Source organism: Dama dama, chromosome 12 (assembly GCF_033118175.1).
Source record: "Dama dama isolate Ldn47 chromosome 12, ASM3311817v1, whole genome shotgun sequence".
Taxonomy (NCBI): Eukaryota; Metazoa; Chordata; class Mammalia; order Artiodactyla; family Cervidae; genus Dama; species Dama dama.
Genome location: NC_083692.1, coordinates 73,919,189 through 73,946,972, shown reverse-complemented (window position 1 = coordinate 73,946,972; position 27,784 = coordinate 73,919,189). Strand labels below are relative to the sequence as shown.

General features: G+C 35.8%; 2 protein-coding genes and 1 pseudogene across 2 annotated transcripts; all 3 read left to right on the top strand.

Annotated features, from left to right (window-relative positions):
• The first annotated feature begins 3,922 nt into the window (after positions 1-3,922).
• Positions 3,923-4,855, top strand: LOC133066865 (olfactory receptor 4F21-like). Its single transcript, XM_061158261.1, has one exon. It carries the CDS (start codon positions 3,923-3,925, stop codon positions 4,853-4,855), a length of 933 nt encoding a protein of 310 aa, XP_061014244.1.
• Positions 4,856-13,080: 8,225 nt separating this feature from the next.
• On the top strand, positions 13,081-13,992 carry LOC133067280 (olfactory receptor 4K15-like). Its single transcript, XM_061158431.1, has one exon. It carries the CDS (start codon positions 13,081-13,083, stop codon positions 13,990-13,992), a length of 912 nt encoding a protein of 303 aa, XP_061014414.1.
• Positions 13,993-26,845: 12,853 nt separating this feature from the next.
• LOC133066864 (olfactory receptor 4K15-like) lies at positions 26,846-27,784 on the top strand (annotated as a pseudogene).

Below are 27,784 nucleotides of genomic sequence, written 5' to 3'. Positions count from 1 at the left end.
ACTCAAACTGATCATCGTTTATTAGTAGAGATTTATAATATGTTCCAATATCTTTTCCAGATAGCATTCTTTTTTCTCTTCTAACTCCCATTCTGTTCCCTCTTCAACATTTCCTTGGGCTTTTTAAATGGAGTTTGGTGCACTTTGTCATGTTCCAGATTTCCACTGAACTTTTAATGAGCACTGCAGTTATTGCTCAGAATAATTTAGTGACAATTGATATTTTTATAATTTTAAGTCTTTTAATAAGTTAGCATGATTTTTAGCTTCCACTTAAGTCAAGCCTTCAAATATTCCAGAATGATTTCTCAATAAAATGCATAAATTGTTTATTTGTTTCCCTCATAAATGATGTCTCCTGTTATCATATTTTATCAAGTTATTAGCATCACTTTTATTCAAATATTTTACCACATTTAATAGTTTATATTCAATTGCCTTAGGTTTTTGAGATGGATAATTGTGTGACTTGCAAATAAGTGCAATTTTGATACCTTTCTTTCAATAGTATTATTTGATTTAATCTCATCTAGGGTACATGAAACATGGTATGCAGCCTTCCCTCTTTGTGTTCCTGATTTTAATGTTTTATGTTTATGCTGACTGTTGGTTTAAAAATTATATTAAAAGCAGTTTTTTCAAAATAATTCTTAATTCTTCCTAATTTACTGAGTTTTTATGTAAATCAATTTTGAAATTTATTCAGTGAGTAGTACATTCATTTCCTAAAATTTCAATAAAAATACTCTCCAATAAAATTTTTCTCATCTCTTAGGGCCTTAGGTGTTATGTTGTGGGATCAAGAATTTTTTTCTTGATAGTCTCACCAAAGGCTTTAAGTAGAAAATCCATGTGCTAATACTTGATCTCTAGATAAATGAGCTCTGAAAATAGACTTGAGATAGTTTTGGGGAAAACAAATCAGAGAGATCATTCAGTAGCTTTTCAAATATCAAGATGGGAAAATATGTAGACTAGAAACAAAAGGAAAAATGACAACAGAAATAAGAAAGGAACTTAATTTAATAATACTTGAGAATAAAAATTGTGCAAATGGAGATGGAAATAAAAGGACAGAGGAGAGTGCCACACAGACATTTCAATTAGGCACCTGGAAGAACAGTAACAAAATTATTAAGGTGTTGGAGTAGACGAAAACACTATTAATTCAGTTTTGACATGTTAACTCAAAGATGGAGGTGTGGCTTTCATTTGTGTATACAGTTTTGGATAAATTACTCTGGAGTCCACGATTGAAGCTACAGATGCAGAATTCAAAATACAGGTGCTTGTTAAAATGAGTAAAGTGATATTGAATTTAAAAAATGCTTATTACAAAACTTTGAGTCACACCAAAAATTATGAGCAGAGAATGATCACTGAGTTAGTGAGAGGCATAGAGAAATCAGAAAATTAAGGGAATAATTATGGGAGGGCTGTCATGGACACAGCGTGATTGCATTCAACAAATTAACAGAAAACCTGATTTATAGAGGATCAAACAAGTTGGAATTTATTTCTATCACATTACAAAAATAAATCTGAAGGGAGACTGTTGCTGGCTTTAAGTGATTCAATATGCCCTTTGGTTGCCAGACTCTTCCTAAATTTTTACTGTATTATTTGTATTTTACAGGCTTTAGAACTTTGCAGATGCTACACCTTTAATTATGTCCTTTGAATTAAATGCAGAGGGGAAAAAATGGACCATAAAAAGGACTTTTTCTACATGAACATTTTCCATTTCATTGGGGAAGGAAAGCCCTCCAAACACCCATTTGTTTATATCTCATTGAACAGTTAGCTGTAGGTCACATGTGCCACCATAGTCTAATTTATGGCCAAGTAACTGGTTTAGAAAATACAGTAACTGGTTTAGAAAAATCATATATCATGCTGGCAATTTGGGATAGGGTTATTCTCTTCTAAAATTTAGACTTCAGTCCACTACTTAAGCAAATTGAATTTCTGTTGGCAATAAATGGCAAGAGGGTTAGCTTTACAAAAGCCAAGAAGCCAACAGCAGAGGGAGTTACATAAAAAAGTTTGTGATAAACAGCATCACATCCTGCAAGGAGATCAAGGAAAATGGTGATTGAAAATTGATTATTAGACAATGCATTCATATTTCAGGGGTTTTTCTATAGATAAGGAATCTTGGAAACTGAATTATTTTGACTTACTGATGAACAAAAGAGCCAAAGAGTTATGGGGAAAAAAGGAAAACTAGAAAGGGACACTAGATTAGCAATTTGATCTGATTTTTTTTAAGTTGTGAACTACACTAGTAGGTAGAAGGAAACAAAAATTTTAATTACGTTTAATTGAGGGATCCTTGGGGCATCCCAGGTTGCTCAGTAGTAAAGAATTCACCCGCCAATGCAGGAGACACATAAGACGTGAATTCCATCCCTAGGTCAGGAAGATCCCCTGGAGAAAGAAATGGAAACCATTCCAGTATTCTTACCTGGAAAATTCCATGAACAGAGGAGCCTGGCAGGCTACAAAGAGTCAGACATGACTTAGCAACTGAGCAGTGATAATGACAATGAATGATGGGGAAGATCTAGGGAAGGTGTTGGCCTTGAAGTGTGTACTTCTATGGTTAGAAGCATGGATTTCCGTATCCTATAGCTCTGGATAAAAGTCTTGGCTATGACACTTGGTCCATTGCAGACTTAGTTTCTTCATTAATAAAATTAGTCCAATAAAACTGCATTTCTATATGGAATTCTATGAGGTGTAAGTGAGATAATGAGCTTAGTACAAAGCTCTGTATAGAGGATATATTGATAAATGTCATCTGTTAATTTGTTTAACATTTTCTACTAATACGTATTTTGTAGTCAATATTTTTATTGAATATAGAGATCTATATGCACTATGATAATGTTTCATGAATCAAATATTATGAAAAATCACTATCTGGGCACCTTACTTCCTTGATAATTGTACCAAAAAGAAAAAAACAAAAACAAAACACACACACACACACACAGGTGAAGCAAGATAACACACATTAAACACTTTCAATCTGAAGATTTCTATTTAACCAGTGAAATAGATTAAGCTAAGGCAAAGGTCCATGTAGTCAAGGCTATGGTTTTTCCAGTGGTTGTGTATGGATGTGAGAGCTGGACTGTGAAGAAAGCAGAGCACCAAAAAATTGATGCTTTTGAACTGTGGTGTTGGAAAAGACTCTTGAGAGTCCCTTGGACTGCAAGGAGATCCAACCAGTCCATCCTAAAGAAGATCAGTCCTGGGTGTTCATTGGAAGGACTGATGCTGAAGCTGAAACTCCAATACTTTGGCCACCTCATGCGAAGAGTTGACTCATTGGAAAAGACCCTGATGCTGGGAGGGATTGGGGGCAGGAGGAGAAGGGGATGACAGAGGATGAGAAGGCTGGATGGCATCACCAACTCAATGGACTTGAGTTTGAGTAAACTCTGGGAGTTCGTGATGGACAGGGAGGCCTGGCGTGCTGCAATTCATGGCGTCGCAAAGAGTCAGACACGACTGAGCGACTGAACTGAACTGAACTGAACTGAAGGGTACTTGGCAATTTTGTGTGAGAACATTGATATAAAAGTCACAGAAATGACTAAATTTATTCACATGAGAGCACACCTAGGTAGATGATCATGGAAAATGTCCAAAACTTGAGAAGCAAAAAAAAATTTATACCTCTGAAAATGGAATAAGAAGAGAAGTAACCACACTTACTTTCATTCAAATTTTCATAAATTTTAATTTAATCATTCTTCTTATAATGTTTCCATATTCTTTTTTTTCATAGTTAAATGATTTATCAAAATACAAATGAGTAGGATGAATAGGAAGTCTACTTTTGTACTACTATTTATGACTTTTCATTTTCTATCCTCAGGTGATTTGATAATCAGCTCTTCTGCCTAAGTCAATGGATGGAACAAATGATTCTGTGGTTTCTGAGTTTGTGTTGCTTGGACTGTCTGGTTCTTATGAAATGAAAGTTTTTCTCACGTTGATATTCTCCTTGATTTATTTAGGGATCATCCTGGGAAATCTCTTCATTTTGTTTTTAGTAATTTTTGATTCTCACTTACATTCTCCTATGTACTTCTTATTAGCAAACTTGTCCTTCATTGATGTGGGGGTTGCTTCTACCACAGTCCCCAAGATGATTACAGACCTTTTAAATGAATACAAGATAATTTCTTTCCAAGGTTGTATGGCACAAATATGCTTCATCCACATAATGGGAGGAGTAGAGATGGTGTTACTCATAGCCATGGCATTTGACAGGTACACAGCAATCTGCAAGCCTCTATACTACTTGAAAATCATGAACCCTAAAATATGCATTTCACTTGTAATCACTGGCTGGGTAATTGGGATGATTCATGCTATGTCTCAGTTTGCTTTCATTATAAACTTGCCCTTTTGTGGTCCTAACAAAGTAGACAGCTTTTATTGTGACTTTCCCAGGATCATAAAACTTGCATGCACAGATGGAGCCAAATTTGAGTTTATTGTTGCTGCCAACAGTGGCTTCATGAGCATGGGTACCTTCTTCCTGCTAATCGTTTCCTACATCTTCATTTTGGTCACTGTCTGGAAACGTTCTTCAGGAGACTTGTCCAAGGCGTCTGTCACTTTGTCAGCTCACATCACTGTGGTGGTTCTTTTCTTCACTCCGTGCATATTTCTCTATGTCTGGCCTTTCCCCACATCATCAGTTGATAAATACCTCTTCATTGCTGACTTTGCTCTCACCCCTGTCTTAAATCCCATTATATATACATTAAGGAATAAAGAGATAAAGGTAGCCATAAAAAGATTGATCAAAAGACATTATGTCAGATTTCGCTGATCAGATCTGACTTTGGAGCTTGAAGACTATAATCCATCTGTCTTTTGGACATCTCTACTCAGGCAAGCGAGTCAATCTAAGTCGCTTCAGTCGTGTCTGACTTTGCAACATTATGGACTGTAGCCCTCCAGGCTCCTCTGTCCATGAGGATTCTCCAGGCAAGAATATTGGAGAGGGTTGCCATGCCCTCCTCCAGGGGATCTTCTCGACCCAGGGATTGAACCCACATCTCTTACGTCTGCACTGGCAGGCAGGTTCTTTACCACTAGCGCCACTTCTACTTAGGTACCTAAGACCTAAAATAGACAAAACTGGATGTATCATCTACCTCACTGAACAAAATTCTACTACATCTGTGTAGTATTTATTCATTACATTTGCTACCATGGAAAATATCAATCTACCGCATAAGGTGATTATTTTATTAGTTTTAAAATACCATGAATATCTACTAAATAACATTTTGGATTGAAAATGTGACTATTTTGACAATAACAAACATAATAAAATCTCTTCATCTTCTTGTAAAACTTGTAAGTGAATTAGCTTGATTTGGGAAATGTCGGGAACCATCACATTGAATGCTTATATATTTTGTGTAGGACTTACTAGCTCTACTTACTTAGACTGCTTCCCCTCAGAAGACTCAAAGATAAAATTTAATCACAGTAGTTTATTTGGGATCTGATTTTTGGAAGCACCAGTGAAGGAATGAAGAAATGATACTGAAATCAGAAGGATGCTTATATGTTAACATAAATGTGCAAGCTTATTGTGGTCCTCCAGGAGACCCTATAGGTTCTATGAGTTAGAATTCTCCCAGTTGAAGGACAATGTATTTGGAGTATTTGTTCATGATTAGAGGATGTATTAATTTGTGGCATCCCCAGAATATCCTATAGCAAATATTGTGTATCTGGGTAACCAGAGAAAAGATGTGAAATAGGCTTTCTGGTACTGACAGTAAAGAACTATCTACAATAAAAACAAACTTAAAAGCAGCCTCCTGTTAATGCTTTGTTACTTAGATAGGTGCTAATTAAAGTTTTTATTCCAATAGACCCCAAACTACCATTAAATTCACTTTGAAATTTTGGCTCTGAATTTGATAAAAAATGTAAGCTATCAGATGATACTTTCAATTTAGAGAACCATAGAAACTTAAAATCCCGTTGCTCTACCCACTCACTGAGCTCTGGAAGCTATTCTCCACCATAAGTGTAATTCACACTGAGGGTAACACTGTCCCATAAATATTTCTCAAAAGAGACAATATATTGTTTATATTCCTGCAAGCTGACTGTATTTCAGGTCCTAAATAGAATTTTAAATCAGTTTTATCCATGAAGAATCTGATCCCAAATAATGTTTCCAAATGTTATATATTTTATGCTCTACAACAATCTCTTAACCTCCTCCTTGCTTTTCTTCCTCCCTCACATTTAAACCAGCTTTCTTAGTATTTCAATATCAACTTTCTATATATACTGACTGGGATTTTCTGGAAGTTTTTTCAAGTTTCCAGAAACATTAAGGTGTTCTTTTCAGCTACTTCCTGGAACTTTTTTACTCTCTAGAGCAAAGGTCCTTCCTGCACCAAAAGGGATGCCTTCTCTATAGTCCAGGAGCTAAGTAATGAGATTCAGAAAGGCCTGATCCCAGTTCATGGTCCACAATTCTATAACAGGAGATGATCCTGGACAGAGATATATAATGTTAATTATCAGAAACTTCCAAACTGGGAATTGATTGCCAATGGTATTGTTTGCTAATAGTTATTTCAGGAAGAACTTGAATGAACTATACAGGGGGAAGCCTCAGAAGTTATGAAAACCAGTTTTTTGCCATGGAAACAGAATTAAGCTTTTAGAATTGACAATACCACAATGGCACCACTGAAGGAGGAATCAGAGGAGCTTAGATGCACACCCCAGTCATGTGGTTTCTCAACCCTGTGACTTCTTGCAAGACATGCTGAGACATAAACTTTCGACATAAGATCCATTTTAATGGGGTTATTATGAAGACTAGATCATGCAATTTGAAAGGGAGCTCTTGGCACGTGAAACACAGTCAGGTTCTCTTTGCCTGATTTTTCTTTTGCTCCCCACATATTTTACACCTCTTTAAGGAGAGTTCTGTCTTGCATATTTGAAGACAAAAATATAAACTCTTGGAAGCTTTATTTCTCCAACCTGAAATATCCTGTCCTTTAAAAAATGAATTGATACAGTATTCTTTGAAAGTGTGGAAGTAATCTTTATGTGGCTACTAACATGAATTAATTTTATAGTATTATTAATGTTCTGTCATTTGTAAATCACATAACACCTTTCAAGGAAAGTGTTGAGAAAATAAAGCAGGCATGGGCTTTGGTGTAATCCACAGCACTCAGGATCTCTTTCATCTGAAGTGTCCAGGAGTGAGTAGACCATGATCTATGAAAACATCCAATACATCCTTTTGACCTCACAAGAGAATGACTTCAAATATTTTCTAATTCCAGTCTCACTTTTCAAATTTTGCCATCTGCTGGCAATATTGAAGGCAGAAAACTACTTTTTTACATACTATGAGAGTGAACAAAGACTAAATTAGAAAAAACTTTTAAACAGGTTGTAATGATAAATACAGTTATGTATTATGTTTCATCTGGATACTGGCCATTTCACCTTTTTAAGTAGGATTCTTATGAAGAGTTGCATTATTAAATGAACAATTAACCAGATGACCCCAAAATCCCACTATTTGTTATTTATTGAAGTGAAATAAAATAGTTAAATACATGAATCTATGAAAGAATGTTCACACAGCTTTACTCTTAATCATGAAAAACTGGACACAACTCTAATATCCTAAACTGGGGATATCCAAACAATGCAATACTATTTATCAATGAAAATAAATGACTAATATATGCATCAAAATGGATGAATCTCAATTACAGAGTAAGAAAAGCCAAGTGCAAAAGACAACAAATTGCACAATTCCATTTTTAAGATATTTTGGTAAAAGGAAAATACAGAGACAGGAAAGAAACCAATAGTATCACAGGACAGGGGTTTTGTGTGTGATTGAGTAAAAGGGCCACAGGAGACTATGATGTGAAATGAGACTGTAATGTATCATGGTGCAATGGTTACCCAAGTATATACGTGTAACTACAAAACTCTCATTGGTCTTTCACTTAATAACTATAAGACTTAGGAATGTCACTTAGCCTCTTTTGCCTGTTTTCTCCTTTGTAAACAGCTCTATAAGTCATCATAGTTTAGTGAGATGATACCGAAAAAGTGTGTGGTAGTACCCAAGCAACTGGATTAGTGTTGACTGTATGTGTTCTCAGAAACTGGGTTATGGATTCTAGACCTCAGGGCACAAAATGGGTGGTAAGCCAAATAAATTCATTTAAATGTTTTGAGATCTAGAAATGAAAGAGATAAGACAAAACTTTGAGAGGGAGAAATTGAGACAGTAAATAAGGAGGAGAGAGGCAGGGACAATAAGGAAAAGGAAATAAATTGGGATTTAGTAAAATAGACTTTGACTTTTAATATAAAATCAAAACTTCCAACAAAAAAAGATAAAGAAAGAAAAATATCTCCAATGGCATACATTGATATGTATGCCACTACTGATAGGAATAGGAACAGAAGGATACACTACAAGACTGATACTTGTTACCTCTAAGAGTGGTTGAGATTTGGAGGGGACAGATGAAGTGGGACTTTAATAACTGCTTAATGATATACATGAACATATATCATTAATAGCTTGACTCTTATAAGTAATGCTGTATCTATGTATTATACCTTTAATAAAGTAGTAAATTAAAAAGTATCCATCCAGAGTCTTCTTGGAACAGAGTTGGATGAGCGCAGCCATTATCAGGCAGCCATTGCTGTGTCCTTTTACTCTGCACCCTGTTGCTAGGCAACAGGTCTTGCTCAGACATTGCTGGGTGCCTCAGTGGCCCCACCCACAAGCAACCAACTGTCAATGAGCCACTTTAGTTGTCCTGCTCAGCTATTGGTCAGCACTTCAGGGGGCCCTGCCCACAGCTAACTGTCAATGAGGGACCATTGGGGAAATGATGGAGTCAAGGGCGAGTGGTGTGGTGATCATCAGCTGGACAGTGAGGTAAGAGGCAGATTCAGGCCTTCTCCTGGAAGGCCCTCCAGCTTATCCAGCCTTGGGACAGCCAGTGAGCTGGAGGGCCCAAGGAACAGACTGGGGACTACATCCTATGGGGCTCCAGAGCCCTCACTAAGACCCACCACTAGCTTGACCCAGGCCTTGAGGCAGCAGTGAACCTCATCCCCATCCCTGTCTCTCCAACCTAACAGCAGTGGCCATCTGTGTAAGTTGCAGTCTGTGAGACCTGGTCTCCCCATTTGTGCAGCCTGAGGAGACTGAGGGCCAGCTGGGTTGGGTGCCTGGCTCCTTTAGGGATGACACCTGGGCAGGATGTGGGAACCTGGCCCAGAAGGAGCTGCTGACTGATTTCTCCCTCCTCTTAGCCAGGACCTGGACTTTGGAGGGCGAAGGTTGTGCCTTAGGACTTTGCCCTTTCTGGTCAGGACAGAGAATAACATTCATCTGGTAGAGATTTACAGGAACATCATTACCTAACCATGACCTGACCTCAAGGACAAAGGATCTGACACCAAGAAGTCTGTGACAACTAACCACACCCATCCCTCACCTTTTGCTTTTAAAGGGGCTTGCTGAAAGCTTTTAGTAACTTTGGGGTTCTTAGAGCATAAGCCACCCATCTCTTTGCATGAATCTGTAATAAACCTTTCTCTGTTCCAAATTCTAATGTTTAGTATTGATGGGCCTCAGTGTATGTCAGGCAGAGGGGCTTGCAAATTCAGTAACACTCTCATCACATACAGAAATGCTTATAACATGGTTAACACACAAACCATTAACATTCAGAACTTTGCTCAAGGTAGCATTGAGAACATTTGAGACCTACTATTTCTCTCAAGTCCCAGGAAGCAGAAGTTTAAGTAGGCCCCTAAGTCATGGGCATAGTTGCAAAATGATGAGGTGAGGGTGAGCTGCCTGTCACCTGCCCATTCACGTAAGTCATCTAACTTCTGCTGGGACTGGCTGATTCTGGCATGTTAGTTCTCTTCAAGACATGGTAGATGCAGAACGAAAGGAAAAATATTATATCCTCCTAAATTCAGAATATTTGAATGTGTTAAACTTCCTTCTTTTACAATTTTAGGTGTAATTAACTGAACTAACTTTAGCTTTTACAAGGGTGCATTATTTTATTATGCACACAAAGCCCAACTTTTCCTCAGGGAAAGTTGAAGACTTAGGATCCCCAAGGAGCATGACAGGGAGAGACTTTTCAAATATATGGCTTTATTAAAACACAGATATGGAAAGTTTTCAAACTCAGAGGCTACTCTTTCAAGTGTACATTTGCCACATTGAGGATGCACTCTCACCAACACTGTGGGAAATGGCAGAAAATTACTTGCATTTCATGTCAAACTAAAAGAAAAATCTAGAGTAAGCCTTCTCAGTCAGGAAAAGGATCTGGTTTCAGAGGTGATCTGTACAGGGTAAGTATATCCCAATCTATCTGATTTTTGAACTTTCAGGTTCAATATTTCTCCTCTATTTTGACTTGATGTCCCCCACCCCTTTAGCATTTTTTCATACCTATCTGTGAAGCTTACTGTTCTAAAGATGCTTATAGGGAAGATTACGGGCTTTCTCTCTCAATCAATCCCTGGGACTCTGGGATTCCTAACAACACTTTCACAAACTAACAAAAAACACTGCCTTTCTACAATCTTAAAAGTTCCTAGAGGCCCAAGTTAGTGAGATCAGTTCTCACAGATTATCCAACTTCCCAACTCAGGAATTGAACCCAGGTCTCCCGCATTGCAGGCAGGTTATTTAACATCTGAGCTACCAGGGAAGCCCCCAACTTATATTAACATTTTCTAATTCCTTTTATGTTTTACCTGCTCTACCACTGATCAAAGTAGTAAATGGAAAAAAGCCTCAGTCAAATATCAATAGGGCAAAGTACTCTACAATTTAAAGACAAACAGAACTGAATTTATATTAATGCAAACTTTTACCTCTTTTCCTATTGTTATTGTCTATGTACATTTGCTGGTGTCTCAGTCAGTTCTTTAAAGAACTAAATATCTTATTTCAGAAATCTTTTTTACTTTCCTTAGTCTTCTGAAATTCAAGATTCCTATAGAAACCATTTTTGGTAGGGAAGCTATCCTAGAAGCTTTGGAGTCAGACAAACCTGTTTATTTTCCAGTTTTAGTACTTTCAAACTTAAGGTGGGAAAATCAAATTTCACATCTGCAAAAGGGCAAGAAACACGATCGCTAAAATAATGTGTGTGTACATAGTTTATTGGGGCTTCCCAGGTGGCACAGCGGTATAAAATCTGCCTGCCAATTCAGGAAATGCAAGAGACCTGGTTTCAATATCTGGGTCCAGAAGATTCCATGGAGTAGGAAATGGCAACCCACTTCAGTTTTTTTGCCTGGAAAATCCTCTGGACAGAGGAGCCTAGTAACTACATTCCATGGGGGTCACAAAGAATCTGACATGATCGAGCAACTGAGCATGCATGTACATACATAGTTTATTAGACCTCATGTTGTGTTCCCAACAAAATAACATAGGTCTTAAGTTGTGTTCTTACCAAAATAACAAAGTAAAATCATTTTAAACTCAATACTGAGATGGTGACAGTTCATAATCCTTATGCTGATTTTCATTTTAAAAAATAGTCATACTTTTTCTGAGGAAAGAAAATAACAGCAAAATCCAAAGTAAAATTGTGCCCAGAAGAGTAGCAGGCAGTTCAAACAAAAGGAAAGGCGAATAGTCCTTTAAAATGGTGTGTGTTGATGGGGAGAAGAGGGTGCTTAATCTCACAGTAAGAAATGAAATCTACATTTAGATGTCATTTCTCATTATCATTGAGAAAACATTCTATTGGCAACAAGTGAAAAAAACAGGCAATTTTGTACACAGCTAGTTGAAATATAAAATGTTTCAAGTCCTATAGAAGGAATAACTAACAAAACAGACAGGTTTTTAAAGTGCTTACTTGGTAAATAGTAAGTGTTAGTGAGTCAACTTAAAAACATTAGTAGCTAGACTGAAGATAATAACAGGACAATATATAGAGAGAAATGAAGAGACATTAAAGAGGGAAAAATAGAAATAAAGAAGGAGGGAAGGAAGGAAGTGGGGAGAGACAGATGGATACAGAGAGGGAGAGAAGAAAGGAAATAAAGACTTTGCTTTCTGACTTATAGAAAATAGGAAATATATGTGTCCACAGTTCACAGAGGTCAATTTAAATAACACAAAGGAATAGTGTAAGTACAAATGAAGTTAGAATTTATTAATATATTTTCCCACATAAGGGAAGGCAGGAGTAAAAGTAGTTTAAATTTGCCTGTCCTTTAGGCTACTCTGAAATAAGAAATTTCTGTTGCCAGTGAAGGCAAAGGACCAGGCAGTGTGCATTAATAAGTGGAGTTAGGCTAAGGAATATGTAATAGTATGGATATCTCCTCTCATGGAGAGATCAAAATGCATGAAAATATTTTGCACTATAAGTGTGTAGTCAGCATCTAGGGTTTCTTTTGAAACACAAACATCTTTTCTGAAGTCATTTGATGAACAGTTTCTCCCTGAGTATGTAGAAGACCTTGGTTTAATTCAATCTGTTATACATATCAACTTAGAAATTGATTTGTTTATAAAAACCATATACTATAATGAGAAATATAACATTAGATTATTACCCTAGGTAGATTCTGAAAAATAAAAAGCCTCTAAATAGATTTTAGAATGATGCATTCTCCCTGAAGAAAAGGTATATTCAAGCCCTGGAGAAACTTTTCATAAAATACATTAATACTAAACTTTTAATCAGAATATTTGTTTTTAATAACCCCTAAGAACTGTACTTCTAATGGATAAAGTTTTTGACCTGTTCTTCTACATTTAATTAGCTTCTTTATTTAGTCAGAGGACTGTGCCCATCCATAAATTCATAAAATGTTATTTTCAATTTTGAGCTCAGTATAATGTTAAGACTTCAACACTGCACCTGAGAAGAATTTATCTGCTCTCTTACACCTAAACCTTAAGTTCTTCTTTCTAGAAGTTCTTATTCATTTCTTCTTCTGGTCACATTAGAAATGAACTAAATGGAGGAAGCAAACCAGTCCATGGTATCTGAGTTCATTTTTCTTGGACTCTGTGATTCAAGGGAGCTCCAGAAATTCCTCTTACTGCCATTTTCTGCACTCTACCTGGTGACCGTCCTGGGAAACCTTTTCGTCGTGCTCTTAATCATCACTGACTCTCATCTCCATTCCCCAATGTACTTCCTCTTAGCCAATCTCTCATTTGTTGACTTCTGCCTTTCCTCAGTGACCACTCCTAAACTGACCACAGACTTCCTAAAGGATAATAAAACCATCTCCTTTGGGGGCTGCATGAGCCAGATCCTCTGCGTACATTTCTTTGGAGGGGGTGAGATGGTACTGCTTGTGACAATGGCCTATGACCGTTATGTAGCCATCTGCAAGCCACTCCATTACTCCAGCATCATGAACAGACAGAAGTGCATCGGGCTAGTACTGACATCATGGATCACTGGCTTTGTGCATGCCACAAGTCAACTAGCTATAATTTTAGATCTTCCCTTCTGTGGACCCAGAATAGTGGACAGTTTTTTCTGTGATATTCCTCTGGTGATCAAACTAGCCTGCATGGATACTCATACTCTGAGACTGTTGATAAATGCTGACAGTGCAGTCTTGGCTACAACTTGCTTCGTTCTCTTGCTGATCTCTTACACCTACATCCTGGTGACTGTCTGTCTTCGCTCCAAGGACGGGGCATCGAAGGCACTCTCCACCTGCACTTCCCACATCACAGTGGTGGTGCTGTTCTTTGTACCCTGCATCTTCACCTATCTGTGGCCACCTAGCATCTCTTGGGTGGACAAGTTTCTTGCTGTGTTTTACACAGTAATCACACCTCTCTTGAATCCAGCCATTTATACACTGAGAAATAAAGAGATTAAGAATGCCTTAAAGAGACTGATACATTAGCACATGGATTCAAGGTGTAATTTTTAGATCTTTCACTTAATCAGCAATTCCACCATGTGCTCCCCAGTTTGGACATATTCTGACCTATAAACTGAACTGGAAATATGTTGTATCCATAAGCTGTACATATTCCCAAATGTATGCAGTGATTTATCCCACTAAGAAAATATATTAAAATGCAACACTAAAATTCTTACCATTTGGAGGAAATAAAATTTTTCATAAATAATTATTTGTATAGGATAAAAACTTACCCAGTGATAACAATACTGATAATGACAGTTTTAAAATAATAATAATTTCCAGAATTTACTAAATATCACCTAAGTTCCCCAAACCATTCTAAGCACTTTGTATATTACTAAATCACTTTCAGTAGTTTATCATTCTCATTTCTAAAAACACATGATTTATCCACTCTTACTTAGCTACAGAATATACTAAAGATATTTGAGTGGTCTGCTTCCAGTTAGAAAAATAAATAAATTATTCAAACCATAATACATTACACTTGCATTCCACAGCATAATCCTTAAAGTTTCAATCTTCAAGTGTTAAATCTTGATTTAAAGGTAGAAGTTTCCCTCAAAATTTTCCTCTTAAATTATACATGGAGAAGTGTTTACAAAACATTATTTCTTATGTTAATAAATGACTTTTATGATTATTGTTTTTCCTTACATTAAAGAACTAATAATCCATTGCTTCAAATCAAAGATTAGTAAGATGATGAGGAAAATGCCCAAAAAATAAATTTATAAAAAAATATGAAAACCTCCTATACATGAATAAAAATGATAAACAAGCCAATGGGGCTTAGAGAATAGGCAAACAATTTTAACAAATATTTATTTCACTGACTACACACTCAACGTCCTTAGTAAGCTGAGAAATGCAAATTAAGATCATTATGAAATACCATCTTTCTCTATTAAATGGGCAAGATATCTAATGATAACAGTAAAAACAATCTTTTTCTTAGCTTCCACTGAAGCTTTTATTTTTTAAATTATAAAAGTATGATAACACATTTATAGGAGACTTGGAAAATAGAGGACAAAGTTACATATAGTTCTACTATATGTTACAGTTATTTTTAAGTAGATAAATTAAGATTTTTAGTTGGAGTTTCAATATAAAACTCTCAAAAATTCACAGAATAAATAGAAAGTAGAATGATATAGTAGACCTGAAAAGCACATAAGACAATTTATCATAATTAAGATTTGTACAGTTTTCACACAACAGCAGGATAAAAATTCTATTCAATTTCCCATAGACTATAAACCAGGAACTACAGTAACATATCCAGGAAGATAAAACAAGGTGCAAAAATTTCATAGTCTAAAGGTATTAAAATAATACTGAGTCTGTTCTCTTATTACTGTGGAATTATGTTAGAAATCAATATCGAAAGATATTTGAAAATAACCCATATATTTTCAAGTGTAATGTGACATTTACTAAGATCTTTGACTTAGCCATTGAAAACCTCAATTAAGTTAAAAGACTGAAGAAACCCAGAGGATGATTGCAGAGAAGAAAGCATTTAAATGAGAGATTAATATCAAAATGAGAAATTAATATTAAAGATCTTTAAAAACTCCATGTATTTGGAAGTTAAATGTCCACTTTTAATGATGGGTATAGCTAAGACACCATAACAAGTACAATTAGAAAATATTTACTAGAATAAAAATGAAAAGAGAATTTATCAGAATTTGTTGCATGCAGGTGAGCTACTCAATGCAACTAAATACAAGATGGAATCTTAAATAAGGTGTGCAAACAAATAATGGATACTAGCATAAAATTATGTGAAATATAAACAAAATCTGTACTTTAGTTAATATTACTGTATCACATGTTAGTTTCCTGTTTGTTTAGTAAAAACAATTATTGTCAAGAATATGTATTCACAAAAAAGAAAATGTTAGTCCTGCTAGTAAGTGTAAATTCATTTAATCACTTTGAATAATAGTCTGTCACTGTCCTGTAAAGCTGAACATGTGAATAAACAATTTGTCAGTAATGGGCTGCTAAGCGTTCCCCAATGTCCATATGCCTATTCTTCCTATTACTAACAGTACACCATCCAAGTTTTAGTTGGGCAACATGACCATCCATCTACACAGCAGATTTTGAAATTTCTCTGACTTCAGAATATGAGAAGTGATTTATGCACCTTTTAAGCCATCGCTGTAAAGCTATCAGCTCAGGATTCATTTCTCTGACCCAGTGGCTGAGACACAGAACACCTGGAGCAGATGCCTTGCCATCAGCATGGAAGCTACAAGTTGAGAGAAGCAGAGCCAAATGCTCCAGCCAGGAGATGGATGGACTCCAGAAGAAGACCGGACAACTTGAATGGTATTGGTAATGTTCTATTCAGCATTGTATCACTGCTCATTTGTGCATTTTTTTTCATAACTTACTTATTTTGATAACTACACTTCTAATATCATATAATGCAAAGTTAGGGGAAAAACTAAAGGAAAATCTCTACAGCCTTTTACAACAAACTATAACAAAACACACACACAATACAACTACTCATTCATTCACTGTAGGTTTCTAGAGAAGGTTTTACATGGCAGCCCCTGTAAAATCTATACATATATGGACACATGTATTGTACTCATACATAGATAGTAAAAACTTTTTTTTTTTAAATCATGTTTGGTGTTATGCTTAGTAGGGTTAAAATGGGGCAAGCCCAGTTAAATCAACATCAAACGATCTTTTTAAATGAAATTGCACGTACAATGGTACATATTTCACCCCCCCCCCCATGATGTATGTAATTTGCTGAATAAATTAGCTGACATACCATCATAATGTTAACTTCTACCTCATTCCTGTAAACAGCAGAAAGTCATAATTTCCTGAGTAAGATCCTTATAACAATACCTAAAAACTAAACAGTGATATACCATACCTTAATCTTAACTCTTTGCACTAACCCTTGCCCAAATCATAACCCTAATTTTGAACTGAATGCTAATAAAAAATATAATACCTACATAAGAACATATGGAATGCAGCTACAGCCATGCTTGCAGGGACTCTATTAATATTAAGCAAACTGAACCCACAATTAAACCATTTTTCTTCTCATTTGTTATTGCCTCCCAACTCTGCTTTCTACTTCTATACTCTGCTTTCTGCTCCTGGGATTCTGCATATGACACTTCTATTTTCACATCTGGCTCCATTTCACCCTCTGAAGACAGAGCATGGGAGAGAAAGACAGCAAAGTTAGAGAAGGAAAAAAGGACTCCTTCCTGTTTGCTATTCTGGGCTTTCCCTCTGCTTGCGAGCATTACCATAGTCGCTATAGCAATAGCTCCTTCCTATAGCATGAGCTGAACCCAGGGTGCAGCTTCTCCTACAGGTTCAGATCTAGTCTCATTCACCAGCAAGCCGGCACCCTATCTTCAAATATCTGAGTCTCAGAATCTATCATGCCACACTTCTGAGTTCAGAGAAAAAGTAGAAGGCAAGTACACTCCCTCCAAAAAGGGAGTTTCACTCCATAGGAATCCCTTCCTACATCACTAAATTTCTATCATTTTATTTTTTTTTTCCATTTATTTGTATTCATTGGAGGCTAATTACTTTACAATATTGTAGTGGTTTTTGCCATACATTGACATGAATCAGCCATGGATTTACATGTATTCCCCATCCCAATCCCCCCTCCCGCCTCCCTCCCCACCCCATCCCTCTGGGTCTTCCCAGTGCACCAGCCCTGAGCACTTGTCTCATGCATCCAACCTGGGCTGGTGATCTGTTTCACCCTTGATAGTATACTTGCTTCAATGCTGTTCTCTCAGAACATCCCACCCTCACCTTCTCCCACAGAGTCCAAAAGTCTGTTCTGTACATCTGTGTCTCTTTTTCTGTTTTGCATATAGGGTTATCGTTACCATCTTTCTAAATTCCATATATATTCATTAGTATACTGTATTGGTCTTTATCTTTCTGGCTTACTTCACTCTGTATAATGGGCTCCAGTTTCATCCATCTCATTAGAACTGATTCAAATGAATTCTTTTTAATGGCTGAGTAATATTCCATAGTGTATATGTACCACAGCTTTCTTATCCATTCGTCTGCTGATGGGCATCTAGGTTTCTTCCATGTCCTGGCAATTATAAACAGTGCTGCGATGAACACTGGGGTGCACGTCTCTTTCAGATCTGGTTTCCTCGGTGTGTATGCCCAGAAGTGGGATTGCTGGGTCATATGGCAGTTCTATTTCCAGTTTTTAAAGGAATCTCCACACTGTTCTCCATAGTGGCTGTAAACTTTGTTCCCCACCCCAAGAGCAGTAGCTGCTGCCTACAATTGTTACCTTCATGGTAATAAAATTTTCTTTTTCACTCTCTCAGACATCTAGTTGGCAATATTATACCTGCTTACTTTTTATATTAAAATCTGTTCAAGTAACATGTTTCCTCTTTGCCAGCTGATCCCTGACAGAAACGTGATCCACACAGAAACGTACAGCCTAAGTGACTTTCCTGATGAACATTGCAAAGCATTTAAGAATGAAAAAGGAAACATTTTTTACATAAACTTCTCCTGAGATGAGAAAGAGAAGGAACACTTATTTCCCTGTAAAATAACAAAATAAGATTGTCTGAAGTACTATCACAATTATTAATTTTGATACTGCCAAAATACTGTCAAAATTAATAATTCAAAAGATGCTGGCAGCTATAGTCAAAGGTCATGCATGGAGAATTCCGAGACCATAAGTCCCCAGGGTTTTTCATACTATTGTAAGCTGCACCTTGAAGCAGATATAACAAATGAAGAATCAAACAATAACACATATATAACATGATTTACAAAGGGAGCTTATTTTGGTCATGAAACACCTTCAACTTTTAATTTGATAATTGCATAGCTCATTGACATTTTTCAGCTCGATTCTAGCTAATAAATTTATAGGCTGATTTGTCACTAGCAACCTAGACAGGTCAAGTGTATCTTGCCTAAAAGGATTCCATAGATGAAGCACCCCATTATCTTTTCAATAGAAATATCATCAAGGGGTCCAATTATCATGCTTTCAAGGGGACTTATCAGGTCATTTCTATATTTCTTTCTGTATTTTCTCTTCTTCTAAGAGGTTCACAAAGAACAGAGTAGGGGTTTCAGACCAGATGCTAACCCTATTTCCCAATTGATCTATGAAGCAGGTATAAATTTGACATGAATAATATATGACAACAAATTTTAATTTTATACCTGAGGTGCAAGGTTGATTTAACAATTGGAAATCAATCACCAGGCTAAGAAAGGAAAAATCATACAAATATCTCCATAAATAGAGAAAAAGCATTTCATTAAATCAAATACACTTTCATAATAAAACTCCTAGCTGTATATTTAGAAATAAAATTACTTATTCTGATAAGTGATTAATGCAAAACATCTCCAGCATAATTTATAGTTGATGCTGAAATACTGGGAATCCCTCTACCACGTCCCTAAGGTTGGAAATGACAAAAAATGCTTCTTGTCAACATTAATGTTTATGGTGTTTTATTGGAAGTCTTGTCCAGCTGAATAAGAGAAGAAAACTAAATAAAATGAGCAAAAAGATGTAAATAAATTATTATTCTTCACAGACAATATTTTTGTTTAAAAATTACAGATATTTCTATAGTTTCCTCACTCTACAGCAGTTTACTTAATTATAACAGCTTAACACATAATATTGCCTGTTTCATTTGTTTATCTCAGTAGATGGCAAGTTTGATGAGCACAGGACTGTTAGAAAGTAAAGATGAATATAGACTTAATAGTGTTTTAGACAACCTGCTGAATGGGCAAATATATTTGTAAATCTATCTGATAAGGGCTTATAATTCAAAACAAATAAAGCACTCTACAACACAACAGCACAAAACAAAACAAAATACAATTGGGTTGAAAAAGGTCAAATCTGAATAGACATTTTTCCAATGAAGACATACAGATGGACAACACAAAAATATGTTCAACATCACTAATCATCAGGAAAATGCAAACCAAAACCCACCTTACACCCATCGAATGACTATTATCAAAAAGACAGCAAATAACAAGCATCAGTGTGGATTAGAGAAAAGGGAAACTTCATGCAATATTAGTATGATCTAACTGGTGAAACCACTGTGGAAAACATTGGATCTTCCCCAAAAAATTAAAAAAAAAAAAAGACTACCATGTGACCTAGCAATTTCAAGTTCCAAAAGTGAAATAAATACCTAGGATTTATCTGAAAAAAAAAAAAATTGAAAACACTAATTTGAAAAGATACATGCATCCTTATGTTCATTGCAGGACTACGTATGATAGCCAAGTTATGGAAGCAACCTAAGTGTCCATTGATAAAATAAATTTAAAAAGATGTGATTATATATGTAGGAACACTATCCTGCCATAAAAAAAGAAAGTTTGCCATTGCAAGAACTTGATGCTATCATGCTAAGTGAAATGTCAAGACACAGAAAGACAAATACCATGTTATTTTACTTATACATGGAATCTAAAAAGCAAAATAAACAAATAAAAGCAGACTCTTAGAACAAACTGGTGGTTGCCAGATAGAGTGGGTGCTAAGGGGATGAATGTAATAAGTAAAGGAGATTAGAGGAAAAAACTTCCAGCTATGAAAGGAGTAATTCGTGGGAGTTGATGAGCCCACAGGGTTACAGAGAGTCAGACATGACTGAATGACTGAACAACAATAACAACAATGTATACATAGGGAATGTAGTCAATAATATTGTAACAACTTTGTATGGTGATAGACGATAACAGGAATTTCAAGGGTGATTATTGCATAATGTATCTGATTGCCAGATAACTAAGTTGTATACCTCAAACTAATATAATATTCTATATCAGCTGATTATCACTAATTATGCTTGTTTACTTATTTATTTGAAAGTGAAAGTGTTAGTCACTCAGTCTAACTATTTGCGACTCTTTGCAACCCCATAGACTGTAGCCCGCCAGGCTCTTCTGTCCACAAAATTTTCCAGGCAAGAATACTGGAGTAGGTTGCCATTCTCTTCTCCAGGGGATCCTCCCGACCCAGGGATTGAACCTGGATCTCCTACATTACAGGCAGATTCTTTACTGTCTGAGCCACCAGGGAAGCCCATTTATTTTTTTTAATACTTCTTATTTTCCCAAGAGTTTTTTTTAAAGGAGGAGTCAGTTTTAAAATTTACTCAGGAACTTTCTGGTATATTCATTTTCTAAAATGTTTATGTAACTTTCCCTAAATCCAAATATTGTTCATTACTTCTCTTAGTATTATGTGATATTCTGTGGGATTTCAAGAAATTTTCTCTTCATAGACACATTAAAAATTTAATAGGAAACCATGTAGATCATATTTGACTTTCAATACAAATAGCTGGAATCAGACTACAGAATGAGTTGGAATTGGGGAAGAATGGAGCAGAGAAATCCATTAATAGTCTTTTAAACTGTTAACATGGGAAAATACGTAGCCTAGAAGCAAAAAATATTGACAACAGAAGTAAAGAGGAGGGAAGTGAATTGAGACATGTTTGAGACTAAAAACTGTACAACTAGAGATAGAAAGTGAAGTGTGGACAAGACGACCACATAGGTATCTATCTTGGGCATCTGGGGGAATGGTAATGGTACTTATCAGGGCATTGAGGTAGATTATTATATTCTAAATTCAGTCTGACATGTTATCTTGAAGGTGAAGGTGGGACATTCATTTATGTATATCACCTATAACTCTGGAGAGATTTCTCTGAAGACCAGTGATAAAGCTGCAGATACAGATGTGACCAAGTTGGTACTAGAAGGCACAAGAAGGGAGACCATTATGGGTGCTAGTTAAGTGATTCAACAAACCGTTTGCATCCTAGGTTCTTTCTAACCATTTGCTCTCATTGTATATAGACTTTAAAAGTTTTTAACTTTGATATGACATTAGCATCAAATGCAGGGGGAAAGGATCTGGAAAATCCATCTGCACATGAAGATGTGTCCTTTGGTTTGAGAAAGGCAGACCTCAGAAACTGACTTTGGTTTATATCTCATTGAATAATTCTGGACTACATGCCTCCCTTGCAACACTCCATAACTAAGGAAAATGAGATTATAATAACTGATTTAGGGAAAAATAAGATTATATAACATTGGAAAGGGAAAACTCAGTTCAGTCTACCTCATGTGTGTTTCTTTCCTATAAGTGTCCTTTCTTATTCACATAAAACACTCTACCTCTGACACTTCTGATCACCAGATGTAGAGGTTTCTCCCCATACCAAGCTATTACCTAAACAACTTAACTCAGTTCTGGGTGTCCTATGTCCTAAGTTGCTTCAGGCATATTCGATTCTTTGCAACCCTATGGACTGTAACCACCAGGTGCCTCGTCTAAGGGATTCTCCAGGCAACAGTGCTGAAGTGAGTTACCATGCCCCGCTCCAGGGGATCTTTCCTACCCAGGGATCAGACTTGCTTCTCCTGCATTGGCAGGCAGGTTCTTTACCACTAGTACTGCCACGTGGGTATCCCACAACCTAACTTAATTCTAACAACACTATGCATTTGAAGCTAGTGTTAGAGCATGGTTAAGGGCTCAGTCCCACTAGAATCTTTTATTTCAGTCGCCAATCTCAGTAATAGGTCCCCAGATTATAGACAATTTTTGTCCGATTTGGCTACAAATCAGAGGTTCCCAGGATCTCCTCCTCAGCTTCAATTAGTTTGTTAGAGTGGCTCACAGATCTTAGGAAATATTTACCTACATTTACTTGCTTCTTTAAAAAAATAATAAAGGAGCTAGATAAATATCCAGATGAAGAAATACACAGGCAAAGACTGAGATGGTCTCAAGTCCAGCAGCTTCTGTGCCTCTGGAGTCAGGGTGTATCACCCTCCAGGTTAGTAGATGTGTTCACCAACACTGCCTTTCTACAATCTAAGAAGTTTTCAGCTGCCCACGTTGGGTGAGAGCAGTTCTCACAGGCCCTCTCATTTATCCTGATAACTCTAATTCCTTTTGGATTTTATTTGTTCTACCATTTTTAGGAGGGTTAATAAATTGTGTTTTATTCATTTTTTGAATATTACATAGTTTAGAGAAATTAGGTTGATCTCTATATAATAGGGGCTTCCCTGGTGGCTCAGTTGGTAAAGAACCTGTCTGCAATGTAAGAGGCCTGGATTTGATCACTCAGTCAGGAAGATCCCCTGGAGAAGGGAATGGCAACCCACTCCAGTATTCTTACCTGGAGAACCCCATGGACAGAGAAGCCTGTTGGACTACAGTCCATGGGGTCGCAAAGAGTCAGACACGACTGAGCAACTAACACACACACACACACACACACACACACATATACTACTAGAGACATTATCAAATCATACTGATAGATATGAAATAAAGTGGCAAAACACATAGTTTCAAACTTACAGAAAAAAATTAATATTGTTTTTAAGGATTTGTTTATAAATATGAATTATCAATAAAATTTAGGAAGGATACATGCCAAATTCTGGGGGAACAAAATATAGTATTTATGGATATTCAAAGGAACTTTTTTATGTAATTGTTCAGGCTTTTCAGACATTTTTAAACTTGCAATTTATGTATTTTAAAATAATATTATATTAAAGTGACTAATATGAAGATCCTTATTTATACAGCTTTGACAACTGCTTTAATGTCCTAGGGGATTCTGTGCTTTGCTGACACAATTCTAGAACACCAAAAAAGAAGAAACGATCATTTACCCTCTTCTCAAAAATAACATTATTATTATAAAATATTTCTTTTTATACTGATACCTCTAATTCTCCTGTTCACCTTCTTTAACCCTTAAAAAATCATGGAAATTTTAAGTACAATGACTGTGGGTTAATGCAAAGCTAAATTGGACCAAAGTTACCTTGGCAAATTGTCATGCTGGTTTTTTTTTTTTTCTTTCAACTTTAATATCCACCAATTTTAAGTGAGGCAGTAAATAAAAAAGGAATCTAAAAATCCTGTTTGGACACTGGGAAGAAAACTGGATTTTGAGGGAGGGCACTCTCTCTCAGCCACTGGCCAGGAAACGATCTTTCTGTTTGAAATCTATTCAACTGAGAGAGATGTGGTGACTGGGGAAGGAAGGTGACCTCTCCCTTGTAAAACGGACTGGCTGTTTCCCTCTGTGATTTCCACCACTGTTTATAACAACACTTGTGCTGAATGGTTGTAGTGACAGTAATAGTCATAAAATACAGCTCGAATTTCATTTTTAATTGAAATATAGGTTAATTTACAATGTTGTTTACATTAGGTATACAGCAAGTGATTTGGTTTTACAAAAAATATATATATATATATACACAATATATATATATATAATTATATATATTCTTTTTCATTATGGGTTATTATCAGACCTTGAATATAGCTCTCTGTGCTACAAAGTAGTTTTTTGTTGTTTATCTATTATATATAGTAGTGGGCATATGTTAATTCCAAACTAATAATTTATCTCCCTCCCCTCCACTCCATTTGGTAACCATAAGATTGTTTTTAATATCTGAGAGTTTGTTTCTGCTCTGTAAATAAGCTAATTTATATCACCATTTTAAAAATTTTCCACATATAATGATATTGTATGATATTTGTCTTTCTCTGTTGACTAACTTCACTGAATATGATAATCTCTAAGTACATTGATGTTGCTGAAAATGGCATTATTTTATTCTTTTTTTATAGCTGAGTAATAGTATTCCATTGTGTATATATATATATACCACATCTTCTTTATCCATTCCATGTTGCTTCCATGTCTTGGCTATTGTAGAAAGTGCTGCTGTGAACATCAGGGTACATATATGTTTTCAAATTACAGTTTTCTCTGAATATAGACCCAAAAGTGGAATAGCGGGATCATACGGTAACTCTATTATTCAGTTCTAACATTGACAAAAGTAAGTAAATGGAAAAAAGCTTCAGTCAAATATTAATATGCAAAGCACCATACAATTTAAAGACAAACAATGAAAGTGAATTGATTTTAATGTAAACCTGTACCTCTTTACTATTTCATTAGTTATTTACATAGTTTGTGTCTGAGTCACCTCTTTATAGAACAAAATGTCTTCTTTCAGAAATTTTTTTTTCACTTTTATAGACATCTCAAAATCAAGATGCTTAGCAGAAGTCATTTTTAGCAGGGAAGCTATTCTGGAAGTTTTAAAGTCAGGCAAACTTTCGTGTATTTTGTTGTTCTAGTATTTTTGAACTTAAGATTTGGGAAAAATCAAATTTCTCTTCTGCAAAATCACAAGAAATGTGATTCTTAAAATAGGTAATACGTACATACATAGATATACTTGATTAGATCTCATGGTGTATTTTTACAACAATTTAAGGATAATGAAGTTAGAATTCAGTAGTAAGACAATAGTCACAAGACATAAAAGATGCGGATGTCCATTTTAAAAAGTCTCATATTTGCTGCGGAAAAAAGGCTGAATAGAATGAAGAGCAAAGCTCAGGAGGAAAAAAGTAGAAGAAGAAGGGAGCAGATATTCAAAGAAAAATGGCAAATAATACTAATAAATGGAAAAAATAATTAACCTTGTAATGAAAGTAATTAAAATTACATCCCAGTACCATCTCTCATCATCATAAATATAACATATTGTATTGACAAGGCTATATTTTAAGAAAGGAGATTTGTACATTGTAGTTGGAAATGCAAAATGTTTTGAGTCCTATAGTGGGAATACCTAACAAAATATATGTTTTTAAAATGCTTATCAAGGACTTGGTAGTTCATAAGTGCTAGTTATTCTACTTGATAATCTAAACTATATTTTCTAAAAGAATAGGGTAATAAGGAAAATCAGACAAGAAGGAAGACTAAAGAAAAAATATAAATAAAGAATTAGGGCAAATGAAAGAAAGGAAATAATGAAAAAAGAACTTGCTGTTTGGCTTACGGAATATAGAAAAGATATATATTTTAGCAGAGCTCAATTTATATAGTATATGTGAACAGTCTAAGGACAAATGAAGTTAAAATTTATATATTCTCTTCTGAGAACAGTCAGAAATAAATGTAGTTTTCATTTCTTTATCATTTAAGCTACTCTCAAAAAAGAAATCTGTTACAAGTGAGGGACTAGAACCAGTCTATAATGTTAATAAGTGGAGTTACTCAGCCTATGAAATATATAATTTTATATAGAGATTCAAAATGAGTGAAAATACTCAGCATTAGAAACGTGCCATCAGCATCTGGGGTCTCCTTTGGAAGGAGACTGGCTTTCTTCAAGTCATTTGATAAACAACTTTTTCTCACAGTTTGTAAAAGAATTTGATTCAATTCAGTTTGCTCACACATATCAACTTTGGCAATAAATTTGCTTCTAAGAGTCAAGTTTTGTGTGAGAAATGTAGCTTTAGATTATTGCCCTAGACAGAGTTAAAAATAAGGAACCTACAAATATATTATAGACTTTTGCACTTTTACTGCCAAAAAGGGAGATTCACGCAGTGGAGAAATTGTTTATAAAATACATTACTACTGTTAATTTTATGAGAATATTCATTTTGCATAACCAGAAAACTCTCTCTGATGGGTGAAGTTTTTAACCTACCTTTCTACACATTATTAGCTCCTGAGAGCTGAGATTGATTCAATAAATCTTTATTTTCAATTTGGAATTTAGCACATTTCCTAGGATTTAAATTTTGCACATTTAAATTCTGCTCTCAAGCACTGAAACATAAGTTCTTCTTTCCATTCTATAAGCTCTTAGTTCATCTCTTCTGGTCATATTAGAAATGAACTAAATGGAGGAAGCAAACCAGTCTGTGGTATCTGAGTTCATTTTTCGTGGATTCTGTGGTTCAAGGGAGCTCCAGAAATTCCTCTTACTGCCATTTTCTGCACTCTACCTGATGACCGTCCTGGGAAACCTTTTCGTTGTGCTCTTAATCATCACTGACTCTCATCTCCATTCCCCAATGTACTTTCTCTTAGCCAATCTCTCATTTGTTGACTTCTGCCTTTCCTCAGTGACCACTCCTAAACTGACCACAGACTTCCTAAAAGATAATAAAACCATCTCCTTTGGGGGCTGCATGAGTCAGATCCTCTTTATACATTTTCTTGCAGGAGGTGAGATGGTACTGCTTGTGACAATGGCCTATGACCGTTGCATAGCCATCTGCAAGCCACTCCATTACTCCAGAATTATGGATAGACAGAAGTGCATCTGGCTAGCTCTGATATCACGGATCATTGGCTTTGTGCATGCCATAAGTCAACTAGCTATGATTTTAGATCTTCCTTTCTGTGGACCCAGAATAGTGGACAGCTTTTTCTGTGATATTCCCAAAGTGATCAAATTAGCCTGCATGGATACACATACTCTGAGACTGTTGATAAATGCTGACAGTGGTGTCTTGGCTATAGCTTGCTTCATTCTCTTGCTGATCTCCTACACCTACATCCTGGTAACTATTTGCCTTCATTCCAAGGATGGAGCATCAAAGGCACTCTCTACCTGTACTTCCCATATCACAGTGGTGGTGCTGTTCTTTGGACCCTGCATTTTCATCTATTTCTAGCCACTTAGCATCACTTGGGTGGACAAGGTACTTTCTGTGTTTTATACAGTAATCACGCCTCTCTTGAATCCAGCCATTTACACACTGAGAAATAAAGAAATTAAAAATGCAATAAAGCGACTGGTAAGTCAGCATAAGAATACAAAGTGCAATTTTTAA

Excerpts from the sequence above, each read along its gene's own strand:
- LOC133066865 (XM_061158261.1), top strand. The coding sequence starts at position 3,923 with ATGGATGGAACAAATGATTCTGTGGTTTCTGAGTTTGTGTTGCTTGGA.
- LOC133067280 (XM_061158431.1), top strand. The coding sequence starts at position 13,081 with ATGGAGGAAGCAAACCAGTCCATGGTATCTGAGTTCATTTTTCTTGGA.